This window comes from Megalops cyprinoides, chromosome 4 (genome assembly GCF_013368585.1).
Source record: "Megalops cyprinoides isolate fMegCyp1 chromosome 4, fMegCyp1.pri, whole genome shotgun sequence".
In the NCBI taxonomy this organism is placed as follows: domain Eukaryota; kingdom Metazoa; phylum Chordata; class Actinopteri; order Elopiformes; family Megalopidae; genus Megalops; species Megalops cyprinoides.
The window spans coordinates 42,414,001-42,429,919 of record NC_050586.1 but is presented as its reverse complement, the minus strand read 5'-3'; the positions used below and the strand labels follow the sequence as shown (position 1 = coordinate 42,429,919).

At 41.2% G+C, this 15,919-nt stretch overlaps 1 protein-coding gene across 1 annotated transcript in view; it reads left to right on the top strand.

Moving 5' to 3' along the window:
- Positions 1-15,919, top strand: part of adamtsl2 (ADAMTS-like 2) — a 138,468-nt gene that overhangs the window by 103,073 nt on the left and 19,476 nt on the right. The window contains exon 15 of the mRNA XM_036526959.1: positions 518-673. Within this exon, the coding sequence (XP_036382852.1) occupies positions 518-673 (156 nt within the window). The remainder of the gene's footprint in view (positions 1-517; positions 674-15,919) is intronic.

Below are 15,919 nucleotides of genomic sequence, written 5' to 3'. Positions count from 1 at the left end.
TTTGCTAACTGTTGACTCGTTTATGTAATTTAGTAGTGTTAATGCAGACTAATTTGCATTATTTTATGTATTTTAGTAGTGTTAATAAAGACTAATTTGCATTATTATGTATGTCACACATCCTAGTTAACACAAAATGGGATCTACCTGTATTCTACTTCTGCACTGAGATATGTATCGTGTGTTCTGGTGTGGGCCAAGGCTCTGTTAAAGGAAAGGCAGCAGACGTCCTAATTGGCAGTGCAGGGGCACACCTTTGTCACGCACTCTGCTCATTAAGGAGGGAATCCTGGTCCACTTGTGCTTTATGCCATGTATGTTTGCACTGCTTGCATATCAAAAATGATGCAAACACGCCTTATATATTAGTACCAGGTGCTTGCATTTGCATTTCATAACTGTATTATCACCACTTAAATAGGCTCCTGGATGTTCATGTTATAAAAATAGATGCAGATGAACACAATGGAAATAAATAATTCTCACCTTGTGTGTCTGTCCCTCTGCTTGTGTCCAGTGTCCAGCAAAGTGTGGGCAGAGAAGTCAGGTCACTAGGGATGTCAGATGCTCGGATGAGAAGAGTTCCTGTGACGTCTCCACACGCCCACCATCATCTAAAAACTGTACTGGTCCACCGTGTGAGCGACAATGGACTGTATCCGAGTGGGGCCCAGTGAGTATACAACATGGCACATGTGGAGCACCTATAGCTAGCTTGATTGCTGAATTTTGAACAATCAAGATCATGAAATGTTGGCATCTTTTAGCTGTAAAATATTAGAGACTGCAGACAGCCACTAGACCTTTGAACCTTGGAGGCTGTTCAGCTACAGGACACCTAAGGAACATTGTTGGAGAAATGTTTGAGAAAATAAATGAATGAGGGTCTGCTGAAAAACTTGACACACGTGGTTGTAAAGAAAAATGTATGGAGGTGTGTAGATAACAGTAGCATAACAAACATTTAACATGTACTATGTAAATGTACTATTCAATTCAATTCAATTTTATTTGTATAACGCTTTTTACAACACAAGTTGTCAAAAAGCAGCTTTACATTGATCCCAGGCCTGAGACCCCCCTGAGAGCAAGCCTAAGGCAACGGTGGCAAGGAGAAACTCCCCCAATTAACAGGAAGAAACCTTGAGCAGAACCCAGCTCAGAGGGGGAGCCCATCTGCTTCTGCCCAGCACTGGGCAGATAGAATTAGAGAGTCTTAAAGTTGTACAATGTACTTTAAGACATTTGAGTTAGATAGACAGCAGTAATTAACGATATAGTAATTATAAAATCTATCCTATAATGTCCGGTTCTTGGCACGCAGTTGGCTTGATGGGCAGGGCACCGAGGTAGCAGGACTGTTTGGTTCTTAGCACGCAGTTGGCTTGACGGGCAGGGCAGCGAGGTAGCAGGACTGGAAATCGGGGTGTGACGCTTGAGGTACAGCTCTAGGCAGGAGCCCGAAGCAGGGATAGGAAACAAATAGAGAACAGTGATTAGTGGATGTTAAGTGTGGGAATGGAAACAAAAGGCATGAAGGCAAAGGGGGGAACAGAGGGGGAAAGAGGGATGCATGTGCGTAATAGGGAAATAAGGCAGATAAGGACTATGGCAGCATACCTAGGGGATGAGAGGCAAGGGGCCAGCACAATCATGAGGGTGACCCAAAGGCAGTCAACACCAGACCACAGCCGGATCAACACAGAGTACCCAGGCAGTGATGTAGTGACAGTAATGACCACTTAGTCCACCAGAGACTATGATCAATGTCAGCACTGTGCCGTGTCCCTCAACTAAAGGATTTGAAATAAAGATATGTTTTTAGCCTAGACTTAAAGGTGGAGAGAGAGTCTGCTCCCCTAACCTCAGTGGGTAGATTGTTCCACAAAAGAGGGGCTCGGTACGAAAAGGCTCTACAGCCTGTAGTACTTTTACCCACTCTTGGAACAATGAGAAGTCCCGCGATTTGGGAACGTAGAGATCGTTTTGGAGTATATGGGCAGAGAAGGTCCTTAAGATAAGGAAGGGCAAGCCCATTTAAAGCTTTAAATGTAAGGAGAAGTATTTTGAAATCAATGCGGTATTTGATAGGTAGCCAATGGATAGAGGCTAATACTGGGGTGTTGTGCTCAAAGCACTTTGTTCTGGTTAGAATACGAGCAGCTGCATTTTGAACCAGCTGAAGGGGCTTTAGGGAGGCATATGCACATCCTGACAAGAGGGCATTACAGTAGTCCAATCTGGATGTAACAAAAGCGTGGATTAGCTTTTCAGTGTCGTGTATTGATAGAATTTTCCCGATTTTGGCAATATTCCTCAGATGAAAGAAAGCAGTCCTGGAGGTGTTTTTTATATGGGTGTCAAAAGAGAGCTCACGATCAATTGTGACACCAAGTTTTTTGATGGTTGCACTTGAGGCCAGTGAGACACCATCAAGATTTAATGTAATACTGGTGAGTTTGGCAGGCTTCCATGTTTGGTATTTCTAGGGAAACATCAGGTTTGGCCGATATGTATAATTGGGTATCATCTGCATAGCAGTGGAAATTAATGCCATGTTTACAAATGATATTTCTAAGAGGGACCATGTATAACGAAAAGAGTAAAGGTCCAAGCACGGATCCTTGTGGTATTCCATGTCTTACTCTGGAGAGTTTGGAGGACTTATTGTTGATGAAGACAAAGTGATGTTGCTCTGAAAGATAAGACCTGAACCATGACAGAGCCATTCCACTTATGCCGATAAGGTTCTCAAGTCGGTCTAATAGAATAAGATGATCAATAGTATCGAAGGCTGCACTTAGGTCTAGGAGCACAAGTAGGGAGATACAGCCATTGTGAGAGGAGAGAAGTAGGTCATTGATTACTTTTAGGAGAGCAGTTTCCGTGCTGTGATGCTGTCTAAATCCAGACTGAAAGACTTCCAGAATATTATTGGACTGTAAGAAGAAGCAAAGTTGCTTTGTTATAACTTTTTCTAAGATTTTCGAAAGGAATGGGAGATTTGAGATGGGCCTGTAGTTCGACAGGTCATTCAGGTCTAGAGTGGGCTTCTTCAAAATGGGCTTGATGACTGCTAGCTTGAAAGACTGAGGTACATGTCCGAACGTAAGGGAGGCATTTATAAGATTTAGTAATGGAGTGCCAATTTCAGGTAGCAGCTGTTTTAAGAGTCTAGTTGGAATGGGGTCTAGTAGGCAGGTAGCATTTTTAGACGAATTAATTAGGTAGAAGAAGTCGCTAAATTCAATGGGTGTGAAAGAGTCAAGGCATGTGGCTGGCCTATTGGACATGTCTACGTTATCTGAGTTTGGACAGGCCAGGCTGGAGGCAGAATTACAGGAATTTTTTTGAATTGTGTCACGTATCTTTATGATTTTGTTGTCAAAAAAGTTCACATAGTCATCACTACTATGAATTGCTGGGACGCAGGGGTTGGCTGACACAGGGCTCTTAACTAGTCTGGAGATAGAGCTGAACAAATACCTGGGATGAACAAATACTAGCATCCGTTGTGTTGCTCTAGAAGGATCTGGATGTCTACTGGATGTTAGGGCTGTGACAGTAATGATTTTTTCTTCCCACGGTAATAAACAACAAATTACTGCAATTTAGCGGTTTGCCGCCCCCCCCCCCCCCCCCCCCCCCCCCCCCCCGGTGCCGCCCTCCGACCCCCGCGCAACACAAAAAGTCAACCCATAACGTTTGCACATGAACAACTTGTTTATTTTTCTGCAAAATTCTTAGGAAGGCTGATAACAACTTAGAAAGTGATTGCAAACTTACAAATATGTTACATTTTAACATTTAACATTTTAATATTTTATATTTTAATTCACATAATTCTGTAGGCTATACAATAATGGCGTCTGAAGCAGCATGAACAGGTAGGCTATATGTAGCCGCATTAAAACAGTTTTAATTATTTTTCAAATCAAGTGACAAATAAGATAGTAAGGGAAAATTAGGCTAATGGTTTTCAAACATGCAACATAATTGAACATTCAGATGTGCTGAACGGCAAATTTCATTTTAACCCTTTCGCACGTATGGTCACACCGGTGTGATTAGCCGTTTAGCGCATATGCTAAAAAAAAAAAAAAATTTAACTCTAAAAATATAGCAAATGCTAACTGAAATCCATAAGAAACTTAATAACGCAAATGAAAACATAACGAACCATATAAGGTAACACGTGCACTACATACCATAACAAATAAGTTACATGCGAAAGGGTTAAAACGAAATTTGCCATTCAGCACATCTGCGTTTGCCACGCCTTTCAGTAATTCAGCCAGGTAAATATCCATGCTGGAATTACGGAAGGAAGTTGCGGTCAAACTTGATAATATGATTAATTTGCGTTAAAACATAAACGCATTAAAGTTTCCAGATTAATCGCAAACGAGCGTTAACGCATTAACGTTGACAGCCCTAAAATAAATAATTGCGGTGATGCGATAATGAGCTCAACCCCGCGGTAGGCGTCTCATGACCACAGTATTGCAGTGATGTGGTTATCGTCACAGCCCTACTGGATGTTAATAAATATTTGTAATGGTAAATGTACTCATCTCCTACATTGATCTGGATAAGGACTGGATTAGTTTTAGGACAGTAGCCATGGATGTAGGAATTTCCTGTCCTCCCAAATTTCTAGTTATTAAACATTAATTACAACAGGACAAGACATTCCAGAACAACTGAAAATTCATTTGACAGTTTTTAGTAGTGGAGAGAGACAGCATTTAAATGAATGGAAAGTAAGGATCTGCTTGGATCTTTGACTTGACCTGGAGTCAAGTACAGTTGTACAGCTGAGTTGTAGTTTTGAGGAGTGGATGGAGGATTGCTAAACAAATGTCGGATTCAGTCATTTTCTCTGGCCCCATCCCCATGTGGCGCGGTGACGAGATCTATAGCAGATTAACGTCACTTAATCGTTGGTTGTCTGAATGGTGCTCCTCTAACAACGTGGGTTTTATAGATAATTGGCACAAGTTTTGGGGGAGGCCTGGTCTTTTAAAACGAGATGGCATCCACCCCACGAGGGAGGGTGCAGCTATCATCTCTAGAAACATGGATCATAGTCTGAATTCCTCTAAACCTTGACTTATCAGGGCCAAGGCCAGGCAGCAGACTTTCTGTCCTACACAGATATCTGCTTTTTCCCTGGAACCACCTCTTAAAAATCCCATAGAGACAGTGTCTGTTCCACAACCCTCCATCCCAAACTTCTTAAAAACATCCAGTAGGGGCATTTGTGCTGATAATTTGATACAACCTAAAGCTTTATTAATAAACAAATTGATTACTGATAACCAGTTTGATATCTTATGCCTGACTGAAACATGGCTTAAACCTAATGACTTTGTTGCTCTCAATGAATCAACTCCTCCCAGTTACTGTAATCACCAGGTCCCTCGACCTACTGGTAGAGGTGGCGGCGTTGCTGCTGTACACAGCTCCAAACTCTGTGCCACCCTCAAACCTGGCTATAACTTCCATTCATTTGAACTATTAGTACTTAGCTTTGCACATCCTGACAAGACTGCATTTCAGCTATTTACCCTTGTAATAGTTTACAGGCCACCTGGCCCTTACAGTGTTTTCTTATCGGAATTTGCCAATTTTTTATCTGACCTGGTTGTCAATACAGAAAAAGCTGTAATAGTAGGCGACTTTAATGTGCATATGGATAATGAACATGACCCGTTCAGAACAGCATTTTTGTCCATCATCGAACCCATTGGACTCTATCAAGCTGTGGACAAACCCACACATTACCGCAACCACACTCTTGATTTGGTCCTCACATATGGAGCAGACATTAACCAAGTGGAAATTATGCCACACAATCCTGTGTTATCCGACCACTATCTCATCTCTTTCAATTTACCAATAACGTGCGTCACATACTCGGAGCCTAGATTTTCTTCAAGGTGCACGTTTTGCTCTCTTACAGCAAATGCCTTTATCGACGAGCTCCCTACATCATACTACTTGCACAACGAAATCTCCTCTAGTTTATGTTCAAACCCTAGCTCAACTGAAATTAATCTACTCGCGGACAGTATCGACTCTACTTTGCGTAAAACTCTGGATGCTGTTGCTCCCCTCAAAAGGAAGAAAATCACAGACAAGAAGCTAGCACCTTGGTATAACGACCATACTCGTGCTCTCAAACAAGCTACGCGAAAAGTCGAAAAAAAATGGCGCTCCACCAAATTACAGGTTTTTCTCCTGGCGTGGAAGGAAAGTCTCCTAACTTACAAGCATGCCCTCACAGCTACCAGATCCAAATATTTCTCTACCTTTATTGAGAGAAACAAGGACAATCCTAGGTACTTGTTTAGCACTATCGCCAGATTAACCAAGAGTCCTGCATCAGTTAACCCTACCATACCAGCAATTTATAGTAGTAATGATTTCATGAACTTCTTTGATAGTAAAATCTTAAAGATAAGAGACACAATACAAAAATTCTCATCAACTTCTGCCTCCTGCCTGGCCAGTCCCGTTCCAGATTATGTAGGCATGTCTATTAGGCCCGCCTCATGCTTTGACTCTTTAATACCCATTGAATTTAGCGACTTTTCTTCTCTTATCAATTCACCTTATAACTCTACCAGCCAACTTGACCCCATACCAACTGGCTTCCTAAAACTGCTACTGCCTGCAATTGGCACACCGCTATTAAATCTTATCAACGCCTCCCTTATGTCTGGACACGTACCTCAGCCCTTCAAAGTAGCAGTTATCAAGCCTATTCTAAAAAAGCCTAATCTTGATCCCAATGACCTGTCAAACTATAGGCCCATCTCGAACCTTCCATTCCTCTCAAAAATTCTGGAAAAAGCAGTATCAAAGCAACTCTGTGCCTTTTTACACTCTAACAACATTTTGGAAGTTTTTCAGTCTGGATTTAGGCCTCACCACAGTACGGAAACCGCTCTCCTGAAAGTGCTCAACGACCTTCTACTCTCCTGTGACAATGGCTGTATCTCTCTTCTTGTGCTGCTAGACCTAAGTGCAACCTTTGATACCATCGATCCTTGTATCCTCCTTGACTGCTTCGAAAACCTGGTTGGCATAAGTGGACTCCTATCTTGGTTTAGGTCTTATCTATCAGAACGATATCAGTTTGTCTCCATTAACAACGAATCCTCCGCTTGTTCCAGAGTAAGATATGGTATACCTCAAGGATCTGTGCTTGGGCCTCTGCTATTCTCATTATACATGTTGCCTCTTGGCGATATCATCCGTAAACATGACATTAATTTCCACTCTTACGCGGATGACACTCAGTTATACATATCAGTCAAACCCGATGTCCCTCTGAATATTTCAAACATGGAGGCCTGCCTAACAGATGTAAAGAATTGGATGGCCTGAAACTTTCTCCTCCTCAACCCGGACAAAACCAAAATATTGGTCATAGGCCAAAATTCAATCAGGAGCAAACTCACTCATTTTACACTGGACCTTGATGGTGTCTCCGATGCCCCGAGTGCAGCCATCAAAGACCTTGGTGTTGTTATTGATCCCGAGCTCTCCTTTGAAACTCACATAACTAACACCTCTAGGACTGCCTTCTTCCATCTGAGAAATATTGCTAAAATCAGGAAAATCGTATCAATTAACGACGCTGAAAAACTAATCCACGCCTTTGTAACATCCAGATTAGACTACTGTAATGCCTTCTTGTCAGAATGTGCAAACGTCTCATTAAAATCCCTTCAGCTCGTGCAAAATGCAGCTGCTCGAATCTTAACTAAAACTAAATGCTTTGAACACATCACCCCAGTTCTGGCTTCTCTCCATTGGCTACCTATTAAATACCGGATCGTTTTTAAAATACTCTTACTCACATTTAAGGCTTTAAATGGGCTTGCCCCCCCCCCCCTATCTTAAGGACCTTCTTCACCCATATCTTCCGCAGAGAGCCCTTCGCTCCCAAAATGCCGGGCTTCTCACCATTCCGAGAGTGGGCAAAACTACTGTAGGCGGTAGAGCCTTTTCCTATCAAGCCCCTCTCATGTGGAACAGCTTACCCTCCGAGATTTGGGGAACAGACTCTCTCTCCACCTTAAAGTCTAGGCTCAAAACATATCTATATAGTAAATCCTTCAGCTGAGGGACATGGCCTGGTGCTGGCATGGATCATAGAGTCAAATGGAATCAGTGAAAATACTAGGGAAACTCAAGGATGATGAGCGTGGTTGAGTGATGATGATCAGATGACTTAAGGGACTCTGACTTTGATGCAGTCAAATGTGCTCGGATTGGAACGCTCTGAAGGGGTAAGAATGAGTGCAATCATATTTATATCCAAACTGTACAGAGTAGGGCTGGGCGATGAATCGCATTTTATTTTCAATTACAATTTTGGCTTCCAACGATTGTGAAAACAAGATAATTGAGAAAACGATTATTACACTGCATTATTTATTGAAATGTATGTGTATATTAGAGCCCGACCGATATAGGATTTTTAAGACCGATACCGATTTCGATATTTGAGGATTTAAAAATCCAATAATGACATATTGGCCAATATTCTTTTCTTTTTTCTTCCAGAAACACAAAAGGATTTTCCCTAACATTTGTTATGCGTAGTTATTTAAGTCCTCACCAAGACTTGTTTTATTGTCATAAATAGTACTTTGAACAAAAGTACAACAAAATATATTAGTTTTGATAAATATTTGAACAAAAGTACAACAAAATATATTAGTTTTGATAAATAAGAGTCAAATGCATAAAAATACAAAAAAGTAAAAAAAAAAAAATCATGCCATCTTAAACTGCAGTAAACTGATACTTGATAGCCTACTTGTTCAGCTCATGTTTATTTACGTGTCCTCTCTGGTCTACCCCTTTCACACATAAGTTCTTTTTTTATGCTATGGAGCGCGCATGTTACGTTTCTTTATATTTTCATTAGCATTATTAAGCTTCTCATAGTTTTCAGTTAGCATTTGCTATATTTTTAGGAGTTAAATCGCTGTTTCCTCAAAACTAAAATTAGCTACAATTTCTCCAATCTAGTGTTCTAATCACACCAGTTTTAGCATACGCACTAAACAACTAATCACACCGGTTTGACTGTACACGCGAAAGGGTTTAATTTCCAATGCACCGACTGTAACTACAGACATGCGAGTCGCAGATATTTACCATTGCTTCATTTAGACAGAATAAGTTAAACACTATAGTTTAACCACTCATTAACGTTAGCTGTCTTCCACTGATAAACATGGCATTAGCTAGCTTTGTGGGTAACCTAGTTTAGCAATGGACAGCATTATAAGCTGCTGTATGCGATGTTGCCAGAAAATTTTTAGAAGTGATGAGGGAGAAATGATAGGACCGTTGTTTGTTTACTGGCTAGAACTGCCACACTGTTTCATAAATAAACCTACAATCAAGTCTGTCAACAGCTTAGCCTACACTACTCAACTACCGTAACGTTAAATGGAATTTTGATGTTTGACTGACGGCACCGGCTTTCATGTTACTGCAACAGAACCAGGCATGGCTGACATGAATGTTGTCAGGCTTATTTAAGCTAAGAGGGGAAGTGATGGGGGATATTTATTATTATTTAAGTAATGTATTTCTCGTGATAATTACCAACTTTTCAATACTCCCTTTTTTGGGTTTTTACAGATATAGCATTTCTCCATGGTGTGTTTTGCTTACCAGAGATTGATTTGACCCTAACAGGAGCAATGACATCAATAATATTAACAATTTTGGAACTTGTTTGAAATTATCTAGAAGATCATTAACAGATGTTGAAGTAAGGGTTGGTGACAAAGAGATAGCTTCCTTGAACAATGCATTAGTATTCTCATTGATAAACCGTTTTTTTAACAGTTTTTGATCTAATATGGATGTGAGGGGTAATGGACACATCAAAAAATACACAGAAGTGGTCGGATAAGGCAAGATCAATTACATCAACATTTGAAATATTGAGACCCTTGGTGATAATCAAGTCCAATGTATGCCCCCCACTGTGTGTTGGCCCTTTCACATGCTGGGAAAGTCCAAAAGTGTCCAGCATGGCAAGAAGATCTTTAGTACTCTTGTCGTTGGAGTTATCGATATGAATATTAAAGTCACCAGATATCACTATACAGTCAGTCTGTAGAAATAATGGACATTAATTCAGCAAATTCTTCAATGAAGTTAGCAGAGTATTTTGGTGGCCTGTAAATAATTAGCAGTAGAACTCGAGTATAGCAGAAAGGTATTCAAAGGATAAAGAATTTCCAAATGATGTCTGCTTGCACTGAAATACATCCTTAAATAAAACGGCTACTCCGCCTCCTTTCTTACCAGCTCTAACAACATCCATAAAACTGAAGTTAGGGGGGGCTGCCTCAATGAGAATTTTTTGCACTGCCAATTTTTTCTAACCAGGTTTCAGTTAAAAATATAAAATCAAGTTTTGCATGGAGCTGCCATGTCGGTGGTTAGTGGTGGAATGTGCTCCTCGGCTAGTGTTTCCACACATGGCTCTTGAACCGGGAGAGTTGATGCAAAGAGCGCAGAGTTTTGTGCTCTCATGCTAGCTGATCTGATTAAGACCATGGAGTTAAAAGTGTCCTGAAGTTTCGATGTCTGTTTTAAGACAGCGTTTTGCTCTGTCAGTTGGCGAAGTTTCATGTGTAGATCAATCAGCTTCTCCTGCAGTTCTTTTATTTTATCGCATTTAGAGCAGATAAATTTTTCCATAAAGTCCTCTATGCTGATGATTAAAAACATGTCACAGAGTTCGCATTTTTGAGCCGTCTTGTTCTTGGCCGTAGTTGGACCCTCCATTTCTTACGAGCGGTCCCGGCGAATCTGTTCTCAACTCTCGATAAAACACGATAAAAATAAATGAATAAATAGTTGATGATAAATAGAATATGGTAGTTAAGCCGACGTTACGTTAAGCGCTGTCCTCTCAGTTTCGCTTTTTTGTTGATCGCTGTTTGGAAAATTAAGCTACGAAGCGTTTTCCTTATAATGGGCATGAATGGACAGTTTTGCTTTTTTGATAGGATATTTTTGATTCAGTTTAGATTTTTTTGACAGGAGGAATGTTTCTGACAAGAGATCTCCGAGAGATGTTTGTTTTACTCCCGGTTTCGCAGTTTTCCATTCTAAACGCAGCCATGTTGCAGAATGTTTTGCCACTCAGTCCGACTGAGGGGGCGTATTCCAGTGGTTAAGTGACGTCAATGCATACCCTCTATAATCGTGATCTCAATATTGACCAAAATAATTGTGATTATGATTTTTGTCATAATCGAGCAGCCCAAGTAGAGAGTCTGATTATGAACATAAATTGAACAGAGTGTACGGGGCACAGAGCCACAGAAAATGATGGTGAATTGAGAGTAGCAAAGAGGAACCAAAGAGCTGGCCATACTGAAAAATGGGCGGTACAGGAGAGGGCAGAAAAAAGACTGCCATACCAGCAAGCTTGGCTCTTTGGCGTTGCGGTAAAAGCTGCAGTTTGGTACCCCGTAGATCCGGGTTTGATCCGTTGGAACGCCACAAATCACAACAATCAGCTGACCTTAGCAGAGTCGAGCAGAGTAGCCCACAACGGCGATCATGTGTGTTCATGCTAAGTTGGTGATTGTCACGAGAAATACATTACTTAAATAATAATAAATATCCCCCATCACTTCTCCTCTTAGCTTAAATAAGCCTGACAACATTCATGTCAGCCATGCCTGGTTCTGTTGCTGTAACGTGAAAGCCGGTATCGTCAGTCAAACATCAAAACTCCATTTAACGTTACGGTAGTTGAGTGGTGTAGGCTAAGAAGTTGACAGACTTGATTGTAGGTTTATTTATGAAACAGTGTGGTAGCCAGTAAACAAACTACGGCTAGCTAATGCCATGTTTATCAGTGGAAGACAGCTAACGTTAATGAGCGGTTAAACTATAGCGTTTAACTTATTCTGCCTATATGAAGCAATGATAAATATATCTGCAACTCGCATGTCTGTAGTTACAGTCGGTGCATTGGAAATTATTAACCCTTTTGGGCATATGGTCACACCGGTGTGACTAGCCATTTAGCATGTATGCTAAAACTGGTGTGATTAGAACACTAGATTGCAGAAATTATAGCTTTGAGGAAGCAGCGATTTAACTCTAAAAAATATAGCAAATGCTAACTGAAAACTATGAGAAACTTAATAACTCTACTGAAAACATGACGAACCAAGTAAGGCAACACGCTACAAAGCATAAAAAATGTTACGTGCGAAAGGGTTAAACCTTTCGTAACGTACATAAACATGAGCTGAACAAGTAACATGGCTTGGTAGCCAAACAAAGTTATCTAGCTTCTCTTTCAAACGTGTAGTGTGAAATCCCAAAGTCGCAAGTCCTCGTTGCAGACAGTTATGTAGTATTAGATGCATTCAACAGCAGTGTTTATCATCGTATCAGTTTACTTTAAGATGGCATGGTATTTTTAAAAACCTTTTTGTATTTTTATACATTTAACTCTTATTTATCAAAACTTTAATATATTTTGTTGTACTTTTGTTTAAAGTACTATTTATGACAATAAAACAAGTTTATTTTTAAACTGCATTGTGTCATGTTATCTTGGTGAGGACTCTTAAATAACTACACATAACAAATATTAGGGAAAATCTTTGTTTATGTTATGTGTTTCTGGAAAAAAAAAACATATATCGGCCGATACATCATTATCTGATTTTTAAATCCTCAAATATCGAAATCGGTATCTGTCTTAAAAATCCTATATTGGTCGGGCTCTAGTAGGGTGTAGCAAGGGAGAAAGGGCCTAGGCCTTAGCACAGGGAAACCACTGTGGAGTAAGTCAGGTCCTGCAGAGAGGAGGAGATTAGCTGTAGAGAAGATATGGCATCAGGAGGAAGTAGTGAGGTGTTCTAGGGCGGTGGCTCAGGCAAAGCAAGGACAGTGCATGAACTGGGAGAGTGTAGAGAAGAGGAGGCTTAGCTGGATGGACCTGTGGTGTATAGAGGCAAATTGTATAAGGTTCCTTATTGGGGCTACATATGATGTGCTTCCATCACCGCAGAACCTCACACAGTGGGAAGATGGGGACCCAGTGTATCCTCTGTGTTCAGAGGTAGAAACATATTTTGTCAGAATATAAGGTTAATCTCTTGCAGAGGCGGTATACTTGGAGGCAGTGATTGAGAGGAGGCAAAGACAGGTGAATTCAATATCTAATAGGACTGAGAACTTAGCCATTCATTTTGTTCATGAGGGAGAGAAAAGCAGAGGAGGAAAGGTTTCAGACAGGCATGAGCTAGGCCAGCTAAGGTGAGCCAGTGAATGGAAGATGCAGGTGGAGTTGGGAGGAAGGCGTGTAGTTCTGCCAGAAATAGCACTAGTTTGAGGCCAGATATAGTTTTATGTTCGGTTAGTTAGCTTGTGGAAACAACTACTGTGCTGTTTAGAGAGCTGGGAATTCGGGGGCAGAGTTTACGGCAGGCAGTGAAGGAGATGGCAGAGGCTGCAGAGCAAGGAAGTAGGTGGATTTGGTGTAGAACGATTAGTGTTGTCCAGGTTGGCTTGGGTCAGAAAAGAGTATAATATGCAGTGTGCTTTTATTTCTGTTTTCATGTGAGTGGAACGGCTGCTGTTCCCTAATAGGATGAGTATAAGGTCAGTAGTAAAGACGCTAGTGTTTGTTGGTGTGGAATTGGCAAGCTTAATTAGCGGAGCATTTATTAGGATAAGTGTAAGGATGCTAGCACGTGCATGTTGGTGCACTTTAGCAGTGGGAAAGTTTGTTGAAGTTTGAGTTTCTTGTACTGTCAAAGTTAGCGTACTTAGCATGCTCTGTTAGCAGTTCGCAAAGTTGCCGTGCTTTATCAGTGGGTGGGTATTTCAGTGCAGTTGATGAGAGATAAGTACGCGGTGAGCCACTTAGGTAATTTGTTGTTTTTTATTTATTGGTTAGCTGTAGTGAAGGGTAGGTGGTTAGCATAGATGGTGAGCGCCAGTATGGAGGGGGGTGGTTCTGGGACGCCAGAACCAAATGTTGAGCCTTCCCAAGGTGTCGTGGGCCTAACTCAATGAAACGCCAATGAAGGAAGCTGGCCACTTGATAACACTTGATAACCTTGATACTGGCATCTACATGCCTAATTGTTTTCTTGTAGCATAATGGTGCATGTTACCTAATAGATATTGCAGCACTGGGCTCAGTTGTCTTAGCTGAGTGCTTTATCCTGTTCAAGGCATTTTTGTGTTAAAATATTAACTGAAAGTCTTACCATATATCTCCCTGGTAAATACCAGGTAAAATAATGTACAATCAAATAAAGGTGCTACCAACATTTTAACAAGAGTAGAGGTCCCAACAGTTGTCTTTAAGGGATTCTACTTCTCCTAGCACCCTGCTCAGCCGTGCTACCTTTTTGATGCATTGAAGATCTGAGTGTGCAGTGTTCTACACTGTCCATCTTTCCTCAGTTTAACAATATCAAACAAAGCCTGACTAGTAATTTCAGGCAAATGTGTATTTGGATCACTCCAGTACTTTTAGGATGCAATTTACTACAGTACAGTGACACTGTCCCTTTATTGGGGAATTAGTCTCTTGTTAGGTTCAGATGGCATACTGCCCCCTACTGTTCCACCAACACTACTTCCAACAGCAACCTATTATTCCCACAAGAACTCTCATCCAACTACTTACCAAGCCATCAGATTTGTAAAGATTTGCAAGGTGTTATGGCTGTTGGCATATAGGCCTGATGTGACAATTTATGTAGTTAACAGTTTATGACTCTTTTTTCCTAGCATTCCAGACTGTCAGAATAATAAAAGATAAACTGACACATTACATCTTGCATTTATCACCCATATTTTATTCAAACTGAAAAGCTAAGTTTCCCTCATTATTTTTTCACAATTTTTGCACAAATTTGAAGATGTTTTCAAAGCCGCTATAAACAAGCACTGTAAAGTGATGTTCCACAGTGTTCCCCTCTCTCTAAATGTCTTAGGAGAGATATACACAATATGGCCAAAAGTATGTGGACACCCCTCCTAATTATTGAGTTCAGGTGGTTCAGCCACACCGATTGTTAACAGGTGCATAAAATCAAGCACATAGCTTGCAATCTCCATAGACAAACCTTGGACGTAGAATGGGTCGTACTGGAGAGCTCAGTGACTTTAAATGTGGCACTGTCATAGGAGGCCATCTTTGCCACAAGTCAGTTCGCGAAGTTTCTGCTCTGCTAGATCTGACCCGGTCAACTGTAAATGCTATTATTGTCAAGTGGAAGCGTCTAGGGGCAACAGCAGCTCAGCCACGGAGCGGTAGACCACGCAAACTTACAGAGCAGGTCTGCCGAGTGAGAAACGCACGTAGCACGTAAACACCACCTGTCCTCTGAATCACTCACTACAGAGTTCCAAACTGTGCTGCAACATCAGCACAAGAACTGTGTTGTGAGCTTCATGAAGTGGGTTTCTATGGCTGAGCAGCTGCACACGAGCACAACATCACTATGTGCAATGCCAAGCGGCAGCTGGAGTGGTGCAAAGCATGCCGCCACTGGACTCTGGAGCAGCGGAAACACGTTCTCTGGAGTGATGAATCATGCTTCACTATCTGGCAGTCTGATGGATGAATCTGGGTTTGGCGGATGTCAGGAGAGCGCTACCTACTGGAATGCCTACTGTAAAGGTTGATGGAGGAGGGATAATGATCTGGGGCTGTTTTTCAGGGTTTTGGTTAGGACCCTTAGTTCCAGTGAAGGGTAACATTAATGCTACAGCATACAAAGACATTTTATACAATTGTATGCTTGCAACTTTGTGGCAACAGTTTGATGAAGGCTCTTTCCTGTTCCAGCATGACTGTGCCCCTGTGCACAAAGCAACGTCT